Genomic DNA, 15,130 nt, shown 5'->3' on the forward strand with positions numbered 1-15,130 from the left:
GGCGTTTAGACAGGAGCACTGAGCTGAGCAGCGATTGGCATTTCCTCTAATCCTTACTTCTTGCCTGTTGAGCTGCAATTTCAGGCCAATGTTCTTGATGGACCAGGGCCCGGCCCTTGCTCTGGCCAGACGGGGATGGAGTTAAATCCGATCCTGATTGTTAGGCCTTATTGATCCCTGGAGTGAAAGATCAATCACCTTCTCTGGGCCCAGGCTGGGAGGGGAGTCTGGCGAGCCGGATTCTGGCATTGGTGCATTCGGGACCCCAGCCCTGGGAGACCCTCCAGCTGGGGCAGGAGGGGGTCTGCTAGGGGTTGGTGGTGGCTGCAGAGCTGGAGGGATACCAGGGCTGTTGGTGACAGTTCTGTTCCCACTGCACAGTGGTCCCCCCTTCTTCTCACTCTTCCCTCTGTGTGACGTGGCTTGGCCTCCCATGGTGTTTCTCAGCATGTCCGGATATGATGCCTTGGCTAGACATGGGCATATGGGCAGGTCCTGCCAAGGCGAGGGGATACTGCCTTGGCTGACTTCTTAGGCATCACCGGGCTGATGGAGAAGTGCATTCCCCAGGGTGGGGGTTCCCTGTCCTTGTCTTTCCTCCCTGTCTCGGGAGGTCCTGCAGGGCATAAAGTGTTTGCAGAGCCAGTGCCTCAATGGGGGTTAGATGGTCCTGCAGGCTAGCACCTTGGCCCACCCCTCTGCCTTGCTCTGTGGGTGTATGTGGGTGTGCATTCGTAACTACAGGTGGCCTTCCACCTGCTTATGCAGGAAGAGCTGTAGGCTGCATGCATGTGTGTGCCACGAGCCATGCAAAATGCTACGTGCGTGCAAGGCCCTTTGCCCTGTGTGTCATGTGTACATAGACCTCGCGGGGTGTCATGCACAGTACAAAGGAATGAAGGAACAGTGTGGCCCTTTGTTCTTGTCTGAAAGGAAGAATAAGCTGTCTACTCCAGGCTTGTGGCTCCTGGCATGGGCTGGGTCCTCCTGGGCACACATCCCACCTGTCTGCTCTGCCTCCAGCAGAGGCCAGCATTGCACAGCACCCCCTTTCAGGACCCCTGACCCTGTGTGCCCTGGGGACTCCCCACCAGCTAAGATCCTGAGGTGGCTAGCCTGCTCTGGCTTCTCCTTGCTCTCCTATGATGGGAATGGGCCCCTCCTCCTCCCGCAGGAAACCACCATCAGTGGCCTAACTCCAGAGACCACCTACTCCATTACTGTCGCCGCCTATACCACCAAAGGAGATGGTGCCCGAAGCAAGCCCAAAATCGTCACGACAACAGGGGCAGGTGAGTGAGGGGTCATGGACAGAGGCAAGGGAGGGGCAGCGAGGAGGGCAGCACCAGAGCCCCATGCGTGGTTGTTCAGTCCCAGGCCGGCCCACCATGATGGTCAGCACCACAGCCATGAACACCGCCCTGCTCCAGTGGCACCCACCCAAGGAGCTACCTGGTGAGCTGCTGGGCTACCGGCTGCAGTACCACCGGGCCGACGAGATCAGGCCCAACACCATAGATTTTGGCAAGGACGACCAGCACTTCACGGTCACCGGCCTGCACAAGGGGGCGACCTACATCTTCCGGCTTGCCGCCAAGAACCGGGCCGGCCTAGGTGAGGAGTTCAAGAAGGAGATCGTGACTCCGGAGGATGTGCCCAGCGGCTTCCCCCAAAACCTGCGTGTGATAGGGCTGACTACCTCAACCACGGAACTGACCTGGGACCCCCCGGTGCTGGCGGAGAGGAACGGGCGCATTACCAACTACACCGTGGTGTACCGTGACATCAACAGCCAGCAGGAGCTGCAGAACGCCACTGCGGACACCCGCCTTACTCTCTTCAACCTCAAGCCGGATACGACTTACGACATCAAGGTCCGCGCACATACCAGCAAAGGCGCCGGCCCGCTCAGCCCCAGCATCCAGTCCCGGACCATGCCCATGGAGCAAGGTGTGTGCTGTGGGCATACGGCTGCACCTGGGGAGCTCGGCTGTCCTTGACCCACTGATTTCTGGCGACTGATCCACCAGCCTCTGCTGTGTGACCCTCCAGTCTCTCATGACCATGACCACTAACCTCTAGTGAATGGGCGCCACATTCTCAGTGTGTGACCCCTGACTTCTGCTGTCTTGACCTATTGATCTCTTCTGTGTGACTCCAATCTTTTGTGACCTTGACCCACTGATCTCTTTTGACTGTATCACCGCTCTTGGGTGTGCGACACTAATCTCTTGGGGCCACGACCCACTGACCTCTAATGAACATGCTCCACCGCGCTCTGGTGTGTGGCCACATGCTTCTCATGACCAAATCCCACTGACCTATGGTCGTTCTCACCTGGTGTCTGTGAGCTCCAGCTTTGACCCAAGCTCTTGCGGAGATCCTTGACCGTGGGTGCTGTGGCATCTGCCGACTGGCTGCTTACTGTGTGGAAGACCTGGGGCTGGGAGCTGAACTGTGTAATTTGAAGCTGGCTGGGAGTGGGGTGCGTGGTTCTCTGCAACCATTCTTAGGCCCTGCGCCCCAACAGGTGTCCTCCTGGTGGGGAACCCTTCAGGCCCATTCAGTCCACCCATTACACAGCCAGCACTGACTCCTTCCTTATGTTCCACAGTCTTTGCCAAGAACTTCCGGGTAGCAGCCGCAATGAAGACGTCTGTGCTGCTCAGCTGGGAGGTTCCCGACTCCTACAAGTCAGCTGTACCCTTCAAGGTGGGTGAGGGCCACGGCCAGCCCAGCCCGCACTGCACTCGGGACTGCTGCGGGCGTCGTTCCAGTCCCGTTGTGTGCATTCATGACGAAGATCATGGTTAGGTGTGCACGCAAGTGCTGCCCTGCAGGCCCGGGATGGGGCACCTCAACCCATGTGCTGCCTGCCCCTTTCCCCGCAGATTCTGTACAATGGGCAGAGTGTGGAGGTGGATGGGCACTCGATGCGGAAGCTGATCGCAGACCTGCAGCCAAACACAGAGTACTCGTTCGTGCTGATGAATCGTGGCAGCAGCGCCGGGGGCCTGCAGCACCTCGTGTCCATCCGCACGGCCCCCGACCTCCTGCAACACAAGCCGCTGCTTGCCTCTGCCTACATAGAGGATGGCCGCTTCACCCTCTCCATGCCCCACGTGCAGGACCCTTCGCTCGTCAGGTGTGCAGACAAGGTCTTGGGGAAGAGGGCAGGACTGGTGACACATGCACAGGCAATGACAGTCCTGATTCCTGCTCTGTCTGCCACACCCCCACCCCCGCTGCAGGTGGTTCTATGTGGTGGTCGTGCCCATTGACCGTGTGAGCGGGAGCTTGCTAACACCGAGGTGGAACACACCTGAGGAGCTGGAGCTGGATGAGGTACAGGGACGGACCCGGGTGGCACTTTGACAGCCCTGTGGCAGTGGTTGGCTCTGGCCCCAGTGGCTCTCCCAAATTGGAATCTCTGGCTGGCAGCTGGCCCCCTTGCAGGGGAGAGGAACTCGTGCTGTGGCCCCCAGGAGTTTTAGAGAACTCCTGCAGGCTCAGAGGATTCCCTGGAGGGGTTTGCCGAGGATTCCTGGGGTGTGAGGAAGCAGAGACATCTCTGTAGGTCTAGAGAACCCCAAGTCCTGTAGACTTTAGAAAAGGGTCCCGAGGGTCTGGAGGCCAGGGTGGGACTAGAACGGAGCCTGCAGGTCATTTGGAGCCCCCTTCCTCTTCCCGCAGCAGTGCGGAACCAGCTCGTTCTAGTTAGGTAGAGGGGCAGGCTACCCAGAGGCTGTCTTTATACTGGGCTGACAGGAAGGAGTGGCATTGTTGTGTCTGGCACCTGACATTTTTCTGTGAGGACAGTGGGCCAGGCGGTGGACAGGGGCTTGGGCCCCTTACACAGAAGGTGAGCCTCGGTCTCAGCCCAGGTAGCTAATGTCTCAGGCCACAGGCCCAGGAGCACGTGCTTCAAAGCCTGGTGTGACTCTGTGCTCTCTTCCATCAGCTCCTGGAGGCCATCGAGCAGGGCAGCGGGGAGCAGCAGCAGCGGCGGCGGCGGCAGGCAGAGCGGCTGAAGCCATACGTGGCCGCTCAGGTGGATGTGCTCCCCGAGACCTTCACCCTGGGGGACAAGAAGAGCTACCGGGGCTTCTACAACCGGCCCCTGTCCCCGGACCTGAGCTACCAGTGCTTTGTGCTCGCCTCCCTGAAGGAGCCCGTGGACCAGGTCTGCCTGAGCCGCCTAAGCCCTCAGCACCCTAAGACCCCACGCCTGACCTGAGACCAGGCCAGGGTCAAACACCCTGAGATCCCAGGCCTGGGGCAGCCCCAGAGACCCTAGGCCTGCACAAAAGATCTCAAGACACCAGCCCCTAGGACCCAGAAGGCCAGACCAAATCTACCCTAGGGACCCAGTCACCTGACTGGACTTAGGTCTGGGAGATCAGGCCCAGCATAGCCCAGCCGGCCCAGCATAGCCCAGCCCCGGAGCCCTTTCTCTAGGTCTGGTGGGCAGAGGGTGGGAGATCTCACACTGAGCTCACCGGCCGTGCTGTTCCTCCACTGGGCCACAGAAGCGCTATGCCTCCAGCCCCTACTCCGATGAGATCGTGGTCCAGGTGGCACCAGCCCAGCAGCAGGAGGAGCCTGAGATGCTGTGGGTGACAGGCCCCGTCCTGGCGGTCATCCTCATCATCCTCATTGTCATCGCCATCCTCCTGTTCAAGAGGTGAGTGCTGCGCTCAGGACTCCAGGGGACGGCCGCCTGTCCCTGGACTCTCAGGCCCTCCCTAGGCGTGGTGCATCTGGGCACAGGGCAGCCAGCACCAGCCTGCACCCCAGCCCTGGGCTCGGTGGGAAGCCGGGAAGAGCAGAAGCAGTGTGTGTCCACATGTATGTCTGTTACCTAGGTGTGGTGAGGAGCTGAGGCTTCACAGGGCGGGTTCATGTGCATCTGTAGGTGTGTCTCCTTCTGTCTCTGGGTGAATGTGAGCGTGTGTCTCTCAGCTTCCAAACACTGCCCTCTCCTGGTTTCCTACCTTCAGTACTTTCTCTGCCGCCATCCCTAGATGACTCCCCAGCCCGGCTCTTCTGCTTAGGCCTAGGGAGGTCCAGACCCAGCTGCAGGTCCACGTGCCCATAGACATTTACTTGGCAGACGTCTGTTGCGTCCCTGCTGTGACCACAGCATCCACAGCTGTCCCAGACTCAGTGTGTCTTGAGACTTTCCCGAAACCCTCCTCCTATCCCCCTAGTTACCAGTCAAACCTGGGCACCACCCTCACCCCTCCTCTTCCCTCTGGCTCAGCTGTCTCCCATTGAGTCCTACCCTGAATATCTCTGGATCTGCTCCTCCTCCCCATCCCGGTGGGCTCCCCACAAGATAACACACATGCAGGCAGTTGGGGGACCTGACACACACCACACCTCAGTTTTCTCTCTCAGGCAGTTGCATCCACCTTGTTCCCCTTTCCTATCCATCCACCTTGCAGCCTGAAAGGTACTGCCAAAGATTTGACTTTGTCACTTCAGTTTCAACCTGACTCAAATGCCTGGCTAGCCTGGCCCCTGCCACCACTCCTGACATCGTCACACTGAACCAATAATACAGTTCAGCAGCTTGGGCTGTGCCTCCTCTACTCTGCAGCTGTCCCGCTCCCTGCCCACCTGGCAACTGCCATCTCATCCTTCAGGACTCCCTTCCAGGCTCTCCCGGGCCCCCACACTGCCCCGCATCTGTCCTGGCCATGCTTCATTGCGCACATTGCTGGGCCCATATTTCTAGCGTTCAGCATAAGACTGAGCCCACAAGACACATCAGTGAGTGCTTGTCAGTGAATGCGTGTTGGTCCGTGTGTCTGAACATGTCCCCACCTATGAGTTCCTGTGCTCTGTGTTCCATCTCTCCCCTGCCCCTAACCCCTGACCTGGACCCAGTGCTTCCTTCCTGAAGAGTTAGCTTCTTCCTCCCAGGGTGGAGAGGACAGGCTGTCCTGGTTCAGGGTATGGAGACCTGGGGGTGGGGACCTGCGGAGTGTCCCCCACACCCACTCATCCTCCTTCCCACTCCCAGCTGGGTCTTGGTGGTGTCTGTCAGGAGAGGAAACTCCCTCCCTGTGAATGCCACGTGGGTGCCATAGATCGGTCCCACGGTGTCCCCTGTGTCATGAGAGGGCCTGAGTGCTTGGCGGAAACAGTGACCGTTCCTTTCTTCTGTCCTTGCCTGTCTTTCGGGACCTAGTAAACAAGAAAGGTAGGAGTCATTCCTTATCTCTTCACACGCCTCCCCTTTCACTTCTTATCCTTGTGCACATTTTGGGTCCAGCAGGGAGGGGCGGTGCTTTGACTGGAAGCCTCCTGGGCTGTGGCTCCACAGTCAGCTCAGCAGGCTCTGGGGAAGGCTCGGTCACTCTCTCTATTGGTACCCTGCACAGGGTATGCCTCTTCTCCAGGGAGCAGGTGTAGCGCAGACTTCTGGTGTGTCCCCTGTGTGCACAGACGCGCTTTGAGCTCACCAGAGCCTTCCACTGGGCTCCCTATTCTCTGAGTTACCCAAGTGCTGCCAGAGACAGAGTCTTGCATATGTGCAAAGAGCACTGCCTGTGGGGCAATGGGGAAGTGTGTACTGCTACACACTCGTGCATACTCACACAAGTTCTTTCTCCCCAAACTTACTTGTGTCCACCAAGCAGAAGCAGCCCCTGGATGCTTGTCAGCAGCTAGACCCCGTAGTCTGTCTCTGACCCTGTCTTTTTAGTCAAGGGAGCTGAGGCCAGCGAAGGAGGACTCTGCCGGGCTGGGGCGATGCCTTCCCTGTCTTGCCCCTGCTGCTCTGGGCATTCACCCTGATACTGAGGGCCAGGCAGCTGGGGCCCAGCGCTCTGTGATGTTTGTGTATCTTATGTATCATTTGCATGTTTATTCCTGGTGGCTCTTGCTGTCTCAGCTGTGGTGGCCTTGGGGATAGCAGCCACTGCCCAGCAGTGACCTGCCCTCTATCGGAAGGAGCCACCAGCCTCTGCAACTCCTTCACCCTCGCTGCACCTCCCTCTGTCCACTCCCCACTCTGCCACCCCGACCCTGTGTTCTCCTTGTTGAAGCTGCTCTGCCCCTGGCTCCCCTGCGCTCAGAGACCCCAGGAGGGGTGGGCTGGTGGGGGTGACAGCACCACGAGCACAGGGGCTCGGTGGCAGCCAACCCCGCCATGCATCTCTTGTCTTCTGCCTGGACCTCGGGTTCTTACCAACTGCCCTTCTGCCTCTTCAGGAAAAGGACCCACTCCCCGTCATCCAAGGATGAACAGTCGATTGGGCTAAAGGACTCTTTGCTGGCCCATTCCTCTGACCCCGTGGAGATGAGGAGGCTCAACTACCAGACCCCAGGTAGGGTGGCTCCCCTAGCCTGCCTGCCCCAGCCCAGGCCTGCAGGTCCTTGGGGTCTCCCCCGAGGAACCCTGGCCTCGTGCCCCATTTCCTCTTCCTCTTTTTGTCCTTCTCCCTGTATCATCCACTTCGTTGAAATGACTGAGGAGCCCCTGTAGCCAACAACTAGACATGCGCCCCAGGGCCTGGGAGCCTTTCGGGAAGCCCAACTGCTTAGACCCTACCTGGTCTTGGGTTTAGGCCTCCTTCAAATATGGGTTAAGGACCGACCCTCACAGAGCCCACGCCCAGCTACTAGGTGGCCAGCCCCTGCACTCTGGCCCCTCCACACAAAAGAAGGATGTGTTGGTGGAAAAGGCCCCATCAGACACTTACGGTGGGGTGGCATGCCCACATCTGACCTTTCCTGGAGGCTGGCCCCAGCTTTACCATGAGAGCACAGGGACTCTGCATAGGGCTTGGTGCCTGCCCTCTGTTCCCCAGCCACTCTCACATGGCTCTGTGGCTGTTTCTTCTACCTGAAATGTCATTCTCTCCCCATGCGCCAGCAGACACAACTCAGATTTCTGGGTGACATCTCCCAGACTGCCCCAGCCCCCACACAAGCCTGGGGGTCTCTTCTGGGCTCCCAGAACCTCTCTGCTTTTTCTATCATGACACCTCTCACCCTGGGCTAGAATTGCCTCAATGACAATCTGAGCTCTGTGGAACCAGGAACTATGTCTTGTTTGTCTGTCATCCCTGATATCGTGCACACGGTGGGTTCCTGTTGAATGCCTGTGAAACAAACACGGACAGCTGAATGAATGAGTGAACTACAGGGTTTGTGTATACATGAGCTAATTATTACTGCCTATTAAATTACCCCAAAACTTAATGGCTTAAAACAACAATAATTATGTATTAATTCTCACAGTTTTTGTGAGTCAGAAATTCAGACAGGAGCACAGCAGGAACAGCTTGTCTCTATTCTAGAATATCTTAGGCTCTCAGCTGGAAGACTTGAAGTCTGGGAGCTAGAATCATTTAAAGCAGTGGTCAGTAAACTATGGCCATGGCCCATGGCCCATGGCCAAATATGGACCTGTTTTTGCAAATAAATTTTTATTAGAACACAACCATGCTTATTCATATATGTATTGTCTGTGGCTACTTTCATGCGACAAAGGCAGAGTTAAGTAGATGTGGTAGATACCTTATGTCCACAAACCCAAAAATATTTACCATCTGGCCTTTCATAGAAGTTTGCTGATCCCTGAATTCTCAAGACTCATTCATTCATTCACACGTCTGGTGGTTGATGCTAGAATCAACTCTGAGCCTGCCTGGCCCAGGCTCCTTCACAACATGGTGACTGAGTTCCAAAGGTACATGTCCTGAGAGAGAGACAGCCAGGCAGACCTAGCAGGCCTTTGCAACCTGGGTATTTGAGGAATCAAAGCTCCAGGATGCTAGGGACCTGGAGGGCAGAGAAGTCTCCTCCGAGAGGGGATGCCATCCATGTGGGCAACCATCGCACAAAGAGGGAGTGGGGGTGAGCTCTCATGGGTGGAAATAGCATATGCAGGAGCAGCTCGGAGGCACTGAGTGTTCCGCAGCACTGGAGCTGAGGATATTGAGAGCCCAGAGATGAGACTGCAGGGTTAGGCAGAGGTCCAGTCACAGCGGATCCTGAGTGCCAGGCTCGGATTCAGACTTCGTCTTCCAGATACCAGGGAGGCATTAAAGGTTTTCAGCAAGGGAACAATAGGGTCAGTCAGAATTCTGCTGTAGGAATGTCGCTCTGGCTGCTGTGTGGAATACAGGTGGGGAATTGGTGAGGGAGACTTATTTAGAAGGCCACCAGTTAAGTGAAAGGTGCTGAGGACCTGGACTTGGAAGATGGCAGGGGGTTGGAGAAGCATGGAGGAGGTAGGGGAGGCAGGGCTTCGGCTTGGTTGCACATAGGGGTGAGGAAGCAGGGGTGGGGGGCATGCAAGGATGACTCCGTGGTTGTTGGCTGAGCAGTGGGGTGGGGGGTCCAGGCGGCAGTGGAGTCTGTGGGTCTGGACCCGCTCACTGACATCCTGGCTGAAACCACAGGCGTGGGAGGTGCCGAGGAGTGTGCAGTGGTCAAAGCCCAAGAATAGTTGGGTTCTCCAAAGAACAGCAGAAAGAGCAGCCAGAAAAGGAGGTGAAACGCTGAGGAAAAATGAATGAAGAGTAGCCAGGGAGGTTAAGATGGAGCAGCTAAAGGGAGGACAGAAGGGTAGCATCCCTGAAGCCAGGGCTGGGAGGGCTGTAAGGGAGGGGATTTCATGGTGGAGGCCCAGAAGGAGGACCTTTGGCTTTGGCAGTGGGAACTTTGGAGAGAGCCTGGGGGCAGAAGCGTTTCAGTAGTTTGAGGATAGTGAGCTGGGAAGGAGCAAGTGCAGAAACCCGTTTCAGAGTCCAGGTGTAAAGGATCAGATGGGCAGGAACACAGCAAGAGAGGAGAGAGGGGGTTGGTGGGGTCAAGAAAGGATTTCTCTTCTTTCCCATCTGGCATTGTTTAGGAACAGCGGTCATTTGAGTGAGCATTTGAGGCACGGGTCCAACCCCTGAGTGTGGGTGCGATTTAGCCTGGGGGAGGTGTGAGCTCTAGACGGGGGGAGGACAGGAGGCCATTGAGGTCTGTGTAAGAGAACATGTTGCTGCAGTTCTCAGCCAATGGCCTGTTTCCTCTGGGATGAGATGAAAGTGGCTGGAGCAGGGTTACAAGAGAAACCATGGCCTGGGTGTGGGTGCGACCCAGAGGATGGCCATGCAGGCTGAGGGCCCAGGGGACCAGTCCTGAATCCCGGTGGCTGCAGGGGCCAGAGGGAAACGGCGGGGACCTGAGAGGGCAAGGGGAGATGAAGAGGCGATCTGCTGTGGTGTTAAAGGCCCAGGGCAGGGAGTGGGGGCCAGATGGACAGGAGGCTGTAGCCCAGGGCAGGCAACGGGAAGGGGCGTGAGCATCACCAGAAACGTGGAGCTCAATCAGGAGCTGAGGCTGCAGGTGGGGAGAGGTGCCACTGTGGACACGGGCAGTGTCCAGTAAGCCAGGGACAATGGTAGGGGCAGTGGGGATGGCAGCACTTTCCATGGCTGAGGGTTTCCTTCATATGTATCTTTAGTTCCGTAAACACTTATTTTTCTCTTATTTAATTTTTATTCTGAAAATTTGTCAACCCCACAGAAAAGCCGTAAGAGGAATCGGTCATCACCTGCCTGTTCTCGTGCAGACTGACCCTCTCTTTCTTGCCACATGTGCCTCATCTCTCTGTATAAAAACGCACTTCCCTTTTGCCAAATCATCTGAAAATAGCGATGGTCAGATTTTGATACCAGAGCGGAATGAGGGTTGGTTTGGACCAGAATGCAGTCATAAAAAGAGCCCCCACGGCCACCCAGGCCCCCCGGAGTTGGGAGAGCTCAGCTCTGGATGGGAGATCCATCTGTGTGTCTCCGGAGGTAGAATGGAGCCTGTGGTGGGACGTGCCCCACAGCCCCGAGCCCCTTCCTGCCCCCTGGTCGTGGTCCTCCTCCTCCTGGCCGCCCCTCCCGAGCCCTCTCGGCCCCTTCACCACCTCACCATCCCTGCGCTATGTCCCAGGAGATGTAATCAGAGAAGGTTGATGGGCTTTCTTCTGTCGCCCCGATGTTTTTTTGTTCTTTTCTCTGCAGGTTCCAGTGTCCCCAGTTGCCCGAATATCTCAAGTTAGTTTTCCAAGTTCCCATGTTCGGGGCCTACTCTGGCTTCTGTGTTTCCTCTATTTTTTCTCACCCCATTGCCTCCCTTTTTCTTTGAATTCTTCTCTCCTTTCCTCTCTTTCTTCTCCCCTCTTACTGTCTCATCTTTTTCCTTCTCCATCCTCCTCCTCCCCAACTTGCCTCCTCTAGTTTGGTCCCCCACACCCTTCACCCCAGTGGCCCTGTATCTGTCTCTCCGCCTCTCTCTCCTCGGGCCTCTGGCTGACCCCTTTCTGGGTGCCTCTCCTGTCTCCTTGTCTCCTTGTCCCCACACCGCCCTCCCCATCTCCACTTCTCTCTCCATGTTCTCCCATTTCACTCTGCCGTGTCTCTCTGAACTTCGTGATCACTCCATCCACATGCTCAGTGCTGGGACAATGATGTCACCGAGTCTCCCATGGTGACTGGCGCCAGTGAGGGGCAGGAGGGCTGTCCACAGGCAGGACCCCTGGGGGCAGGGGGGCAGGCTGAAGAAGCCTGCAGCCCCATCCTGTCAGCTGCCCCAGCCCGGGTTCCAGCCCGAGCCTGGAAGGGAGGAAGCCTCTCATCTCTCTTGAGAACCCGCCAGGTGGGGCCCTGGTGTCCCCACTCAGCGCCGTGTCACGCAGACATGCTCACATGTGCTCACGGCACACACACTCCCTCTCTGCGCCCCTCCCTCCAGCCGCTGTGTGCTCTGCCATCCCTGTCGCCGCATGTGCCGCTGTCTCCATGCCACCAGTGCCGAGTGCTCCATAGTCACACATGTTCACATACATGCATTGGGGCTCTCTGCCACCTGACTTAGGCCTCGTGCTAACTACCTGTGTTTGTCCCGACTCCCCCAGGTATGCGAGACCACCCGCCCATCCCCATCACTGACCTAGCAGACAACATTGAGCGCCTCAAAGCCAACGATGGCCTCAAGTTCTCCCAGGAGTATGAGGTGAGACATCCCCACCCCCTACCACGTGCCTGACTCAGGCCTAGCCCCATGCCCGCTCCTGTCCTGCCTTAGGTCCCAGACGTAGGTGAGGGGTTCCAGGCTTCCCCAGAGCACTGATTGAGGGGGTCAGCAGTGGCAAGCGGGGAATTGGGCTACTGAGGTGCTGGGCTTGGCCGAGGCCCTCTCAGCACCCCAGGTCTAGACACTCAGGCACGTGTCCAGATGCTCACAGAGGCAGGCAAAAGGACACACACACACACACCCCCAATAATAATGGCTGGCATCAAGAGCTTACTGCAGGCCAGCACTGGGCTAGGCCCTTTGCATGCAGTGTTGTACTGAGTCCTCCCCAGAACCCGTGAAATGGGTACTGTTATTATCCCATCTTACAGATGAGGAAGCTGAGGCTCAGAGAGGGGAAGTGACTTGCCCGAGGTCAAACAACTAATGAATAAATGGAGCCAGGACTCACACCCAGGCCTGCCTGACAGCCTGTGCCCTGCACATGCGTGCGCTCATGTGTTCTCAGCGCTGCACAGATCACAGATGGGACTCGGCTCAGGCTGCACAATCCCTCCTCAGGGCCCTCCATATACTCACTTCACTCTGGCCTTGACTCCTGCCTGCTGGGGGTTTGGACTTCAGAGCACTGCTCCCTCAGCCTGGGGTTTGTGGGCTTCCAGGCTGCCCAGCTTTGCTAGTGAAGGAGGTGATAATGAGGGCCCCGCCTCCTGTGAGGAGCACAGATGGAGCTGTCGTGGTGACTCAGCCCCACTGTTTCCCCTGCTCATGGTGCAGACCTGGCACAGGATCCACCCTCGATCAGGGAGGGATGGAGAGATGATGGAGGGGCTGGCTCAGTATGGAGTTTGCTCCTTTCTGGTCAGATGTCCACCCTCAGCTGTGTTCACCCTCATCCTGGGCACCAAGGTTCCCCTTCCATGGGCTGTGGGCCAGGCAACTTCCAAGGGCTGTGGGCCAGGTTCCCGCAGAGGAAATTGAGCTTGGCAGACAGATTGATGAGCATGTCTGCTGCGAGGAAAGCATGCTGCCTCTACCTGTGGAGCACCCACGGGGCCCTGCTTTGCATAAGCCCCTGCTGCGAGGGTAACAAACCCTGTGAGCTGTGCTCCCTGCCTTCATTTCTTCAGCTGGCCAGGGCGGCCTTCCATGGTCTTCAGCCCACACACATTCAGTCCCGTGCCCTTCACCTGCCCTTCCTTCTAACAAGGCTCTGCGCCTCTCTGTCCAGGCTCCCAGTGTTCCCACTTCCACCTTCTGCCCACCTCTCTCTGCCAGTGTGAGCTTTCCTTACAAGACCCTTCTCCTACAGCAATCGTTCTCTGGCTACCCCGGCCTGCTGTGGGCTTTCCTTCAGCTAGGATCCCATAGTTCTGTTACCTTTAATGGTCAGTCAGTCAGTCATTCATCATACACTGTCAGGCACCCACCATGTGCCATCCCTGTGTTGCATGCTGGGAATAGGGAGACATGCCCTCAGGGAGCTCAGTCAGTGGGGAGATGAGTGCAGACAGATAATCAACACGGACTAGGACAATATGGCCTAGTATTAAATATGACAGACGTGCAGAGAAGGTAGGCTGACAGCATGCAAGCAGCCTGAGAGGCGGGTTGTGCTGGGGGAACTCACAGAAGCAGTGCACACTGTCCTGTGGAGAGTAACAGGCTGGTGCCACAACATGGAGGACATCGTGTGCTATGCAGAGAACTGTGGACTATCCACCTGTAAAGGGAGGATAATAATAGAACCTGCTTCATAGGAGGATTAGATAAGGGAATACATGCAAAGTGCTTAGAACAGGGCCAGGCATGCAGTAAGTTCTCACTAGGATTGAGCTGTTATTATCACGTCTGAGGGGAGGCGAGGAGGAGCCACGGAAGACGTTAAGCAGGAAATTGATCATCACGTCTGCGTTGTATAAGGATTTCTCTGACTGCAGGATGGAGTGGGGCAACGCGAGGAGGCAGGGAGATGCCAAGTCTGAGTGGGGGTGGCCTGGCTGAGGCCAGTGGCAGCAGGTTGGAGAGAGCCGGGGGGTGGGGGGGGAGCCCCAGGACATGGTGACTGACAGGACAGGGGCACAGGAGTTTCGAGGACAGCTTGCAGGTTCTGGCTGGGACTTTTGGGTAAATGGATGATGGTGCCCTTCACCAAGATGAATTCCCAGCAACATCTGAGTTCCCCAGATTTGCAGAGGAAGCAGATGAACTCAGCATGGCAAGGGCAGAGAGCGAAGGACCCATGAGGGGCCTCCAGGTGGGGATGTCCAGAAGGCTGCTGGCTGTGTAGACGGGGGGCTCAGGGGAGACTCTCGGCTGCAAGCTGGGGATGAGCAGCTTCAGCACCTAGAGGTAAGATCCTGCGAGCAAATGAGATCACCCAGGAAGGGTTGTAGAGTTCGAAGTGGGCCCGGGCATGAAGCCTGGAGGAGCGCCGTGTCCTGCCTACAGGGCAGGGGAAGGAGAGACAACGGAAGAGAAATCGAGAGGCAGGAGGCGACCTGGACACGGTGGTGCAGTGGGTGTCTAGGGCTGGCTACCACTGCTTCCTCTTGTTCTGTGCTCATCTTATTAGCTCAGTGCAGGGCCTGAGGGACTTTCCCCCTCCCCACCCCACCCCTGGGCACTCTACCAGGCAAAGGGATTTGATACCATGGTCAGGAGGCTTTGGTCCATCACCTTTCTGACAGGTGACGGGGCAGCCCCTGAGCTCCGTGGGGAGCTGGAGCTGTCACCCTTCCCTGGCACCATGGACCAGAGGGTCTGGCCATGGCCTGGGAGCGAAGGCTGGATGCTGGCATCACCTGAAAGGTTTTGTCCCCTTTGGGGGCACTAGGTAGACCTCAGCTCCTACAATCGCTCCACCTCCCTCCTCCGTTTCCTACAGTCCATTGACCCGGGACAGCAGTTCACGTGGGAGAATTCAAACCTGGAGGTGAACAAGCCCAAGAACCGCTACGCAAATGTCATTGCCTACGACCACTCTCGCGTCATCCTTACCTCCATTGATGGTGAGCCCAGGGCGAGGCCCCCTCCCGTCCCCTGCTCCCCTCCTCCTTGCTGGCGGGGGTGACAGTTCATCCTACAGAAGAGG

General features: G+C 57.2%; 1 protein-coding gene across 23 annotated transcripts in view; it reads left to right on the plus strand.

The window, feature by feature from the left end:
- Positions 1-15,130, plus strand: part of PTPRF (protein tyrosine phosphatase receptor type F) — an 84,622-nt gene that overhangs the window by 64,011 nt on the left and 5,481 nt on the right. For 7 of the 23 annotated variants that reach the window (XM_019643735.1, XM_019643739.1, XM_019643746.1 and 4 more), the window contains 12 exons: positions 1,175-1,292; positions 1,372-1,950; positions 2,615-2,712; positions 2,892-3,145; positions 3,252-3,345; positions 3,962-4,183; positions 4,530-4,684; positions 6,197-6,208; positions 7,222-7,337; positions 11,025-11,057; positions 11,918-12,015; positions 14,924-15,047. In XM_019643735.1, coding sequence (XP_019499280.1) covers positions 1,175-1,292; positions 1,372-1,950; positions 2,615-2,712; positions 2,892-3,145; positions 3,252-3,345; positions 3,962-4,183; positions 4,530-4,684; positions 6,197-6,208; positions 7,222-7,337; positions 11,025-11,057; positions 11,918-12,015; positions 14,924-15,047 — 1,903 coding nt within the window. The remainder of the gene's footprint in view (positions 1-1,174; positions 1,293-1,371; positions 1,951-2,614; positions 2,713-2,891; positions 3,146-3,251; positions 3,346-3,961; positions 4,184-4,529; positions 4,685-6,196; positions 6,209-7,221; positions 7,338-11,024; positions 11,058-11,917; positions 12,016-14,923; positions 15,048-15,130) is intronic. The other 16 variants (XM_019643742.1, XM_019643743.1, XM_019643744.1 and 13 more) reach the window with 6 other exon arrangements.

This window comes from Hipposideros armiger, unplaced genomic scaffold, assembly GCF_001890085.2.
Source record: "Hipposideros armiger isolate ML-2016 unplaced genomic scaffold, ASM189008v1 scaffold_82, whole genome shotgun sequence".
Taxonomy (NCBI): Eukaryota; Metazoa; Chordata; class Mammalia; order Chiroptera; family Hipposideridae; genus Hipposideros; species Hipposideros armiger.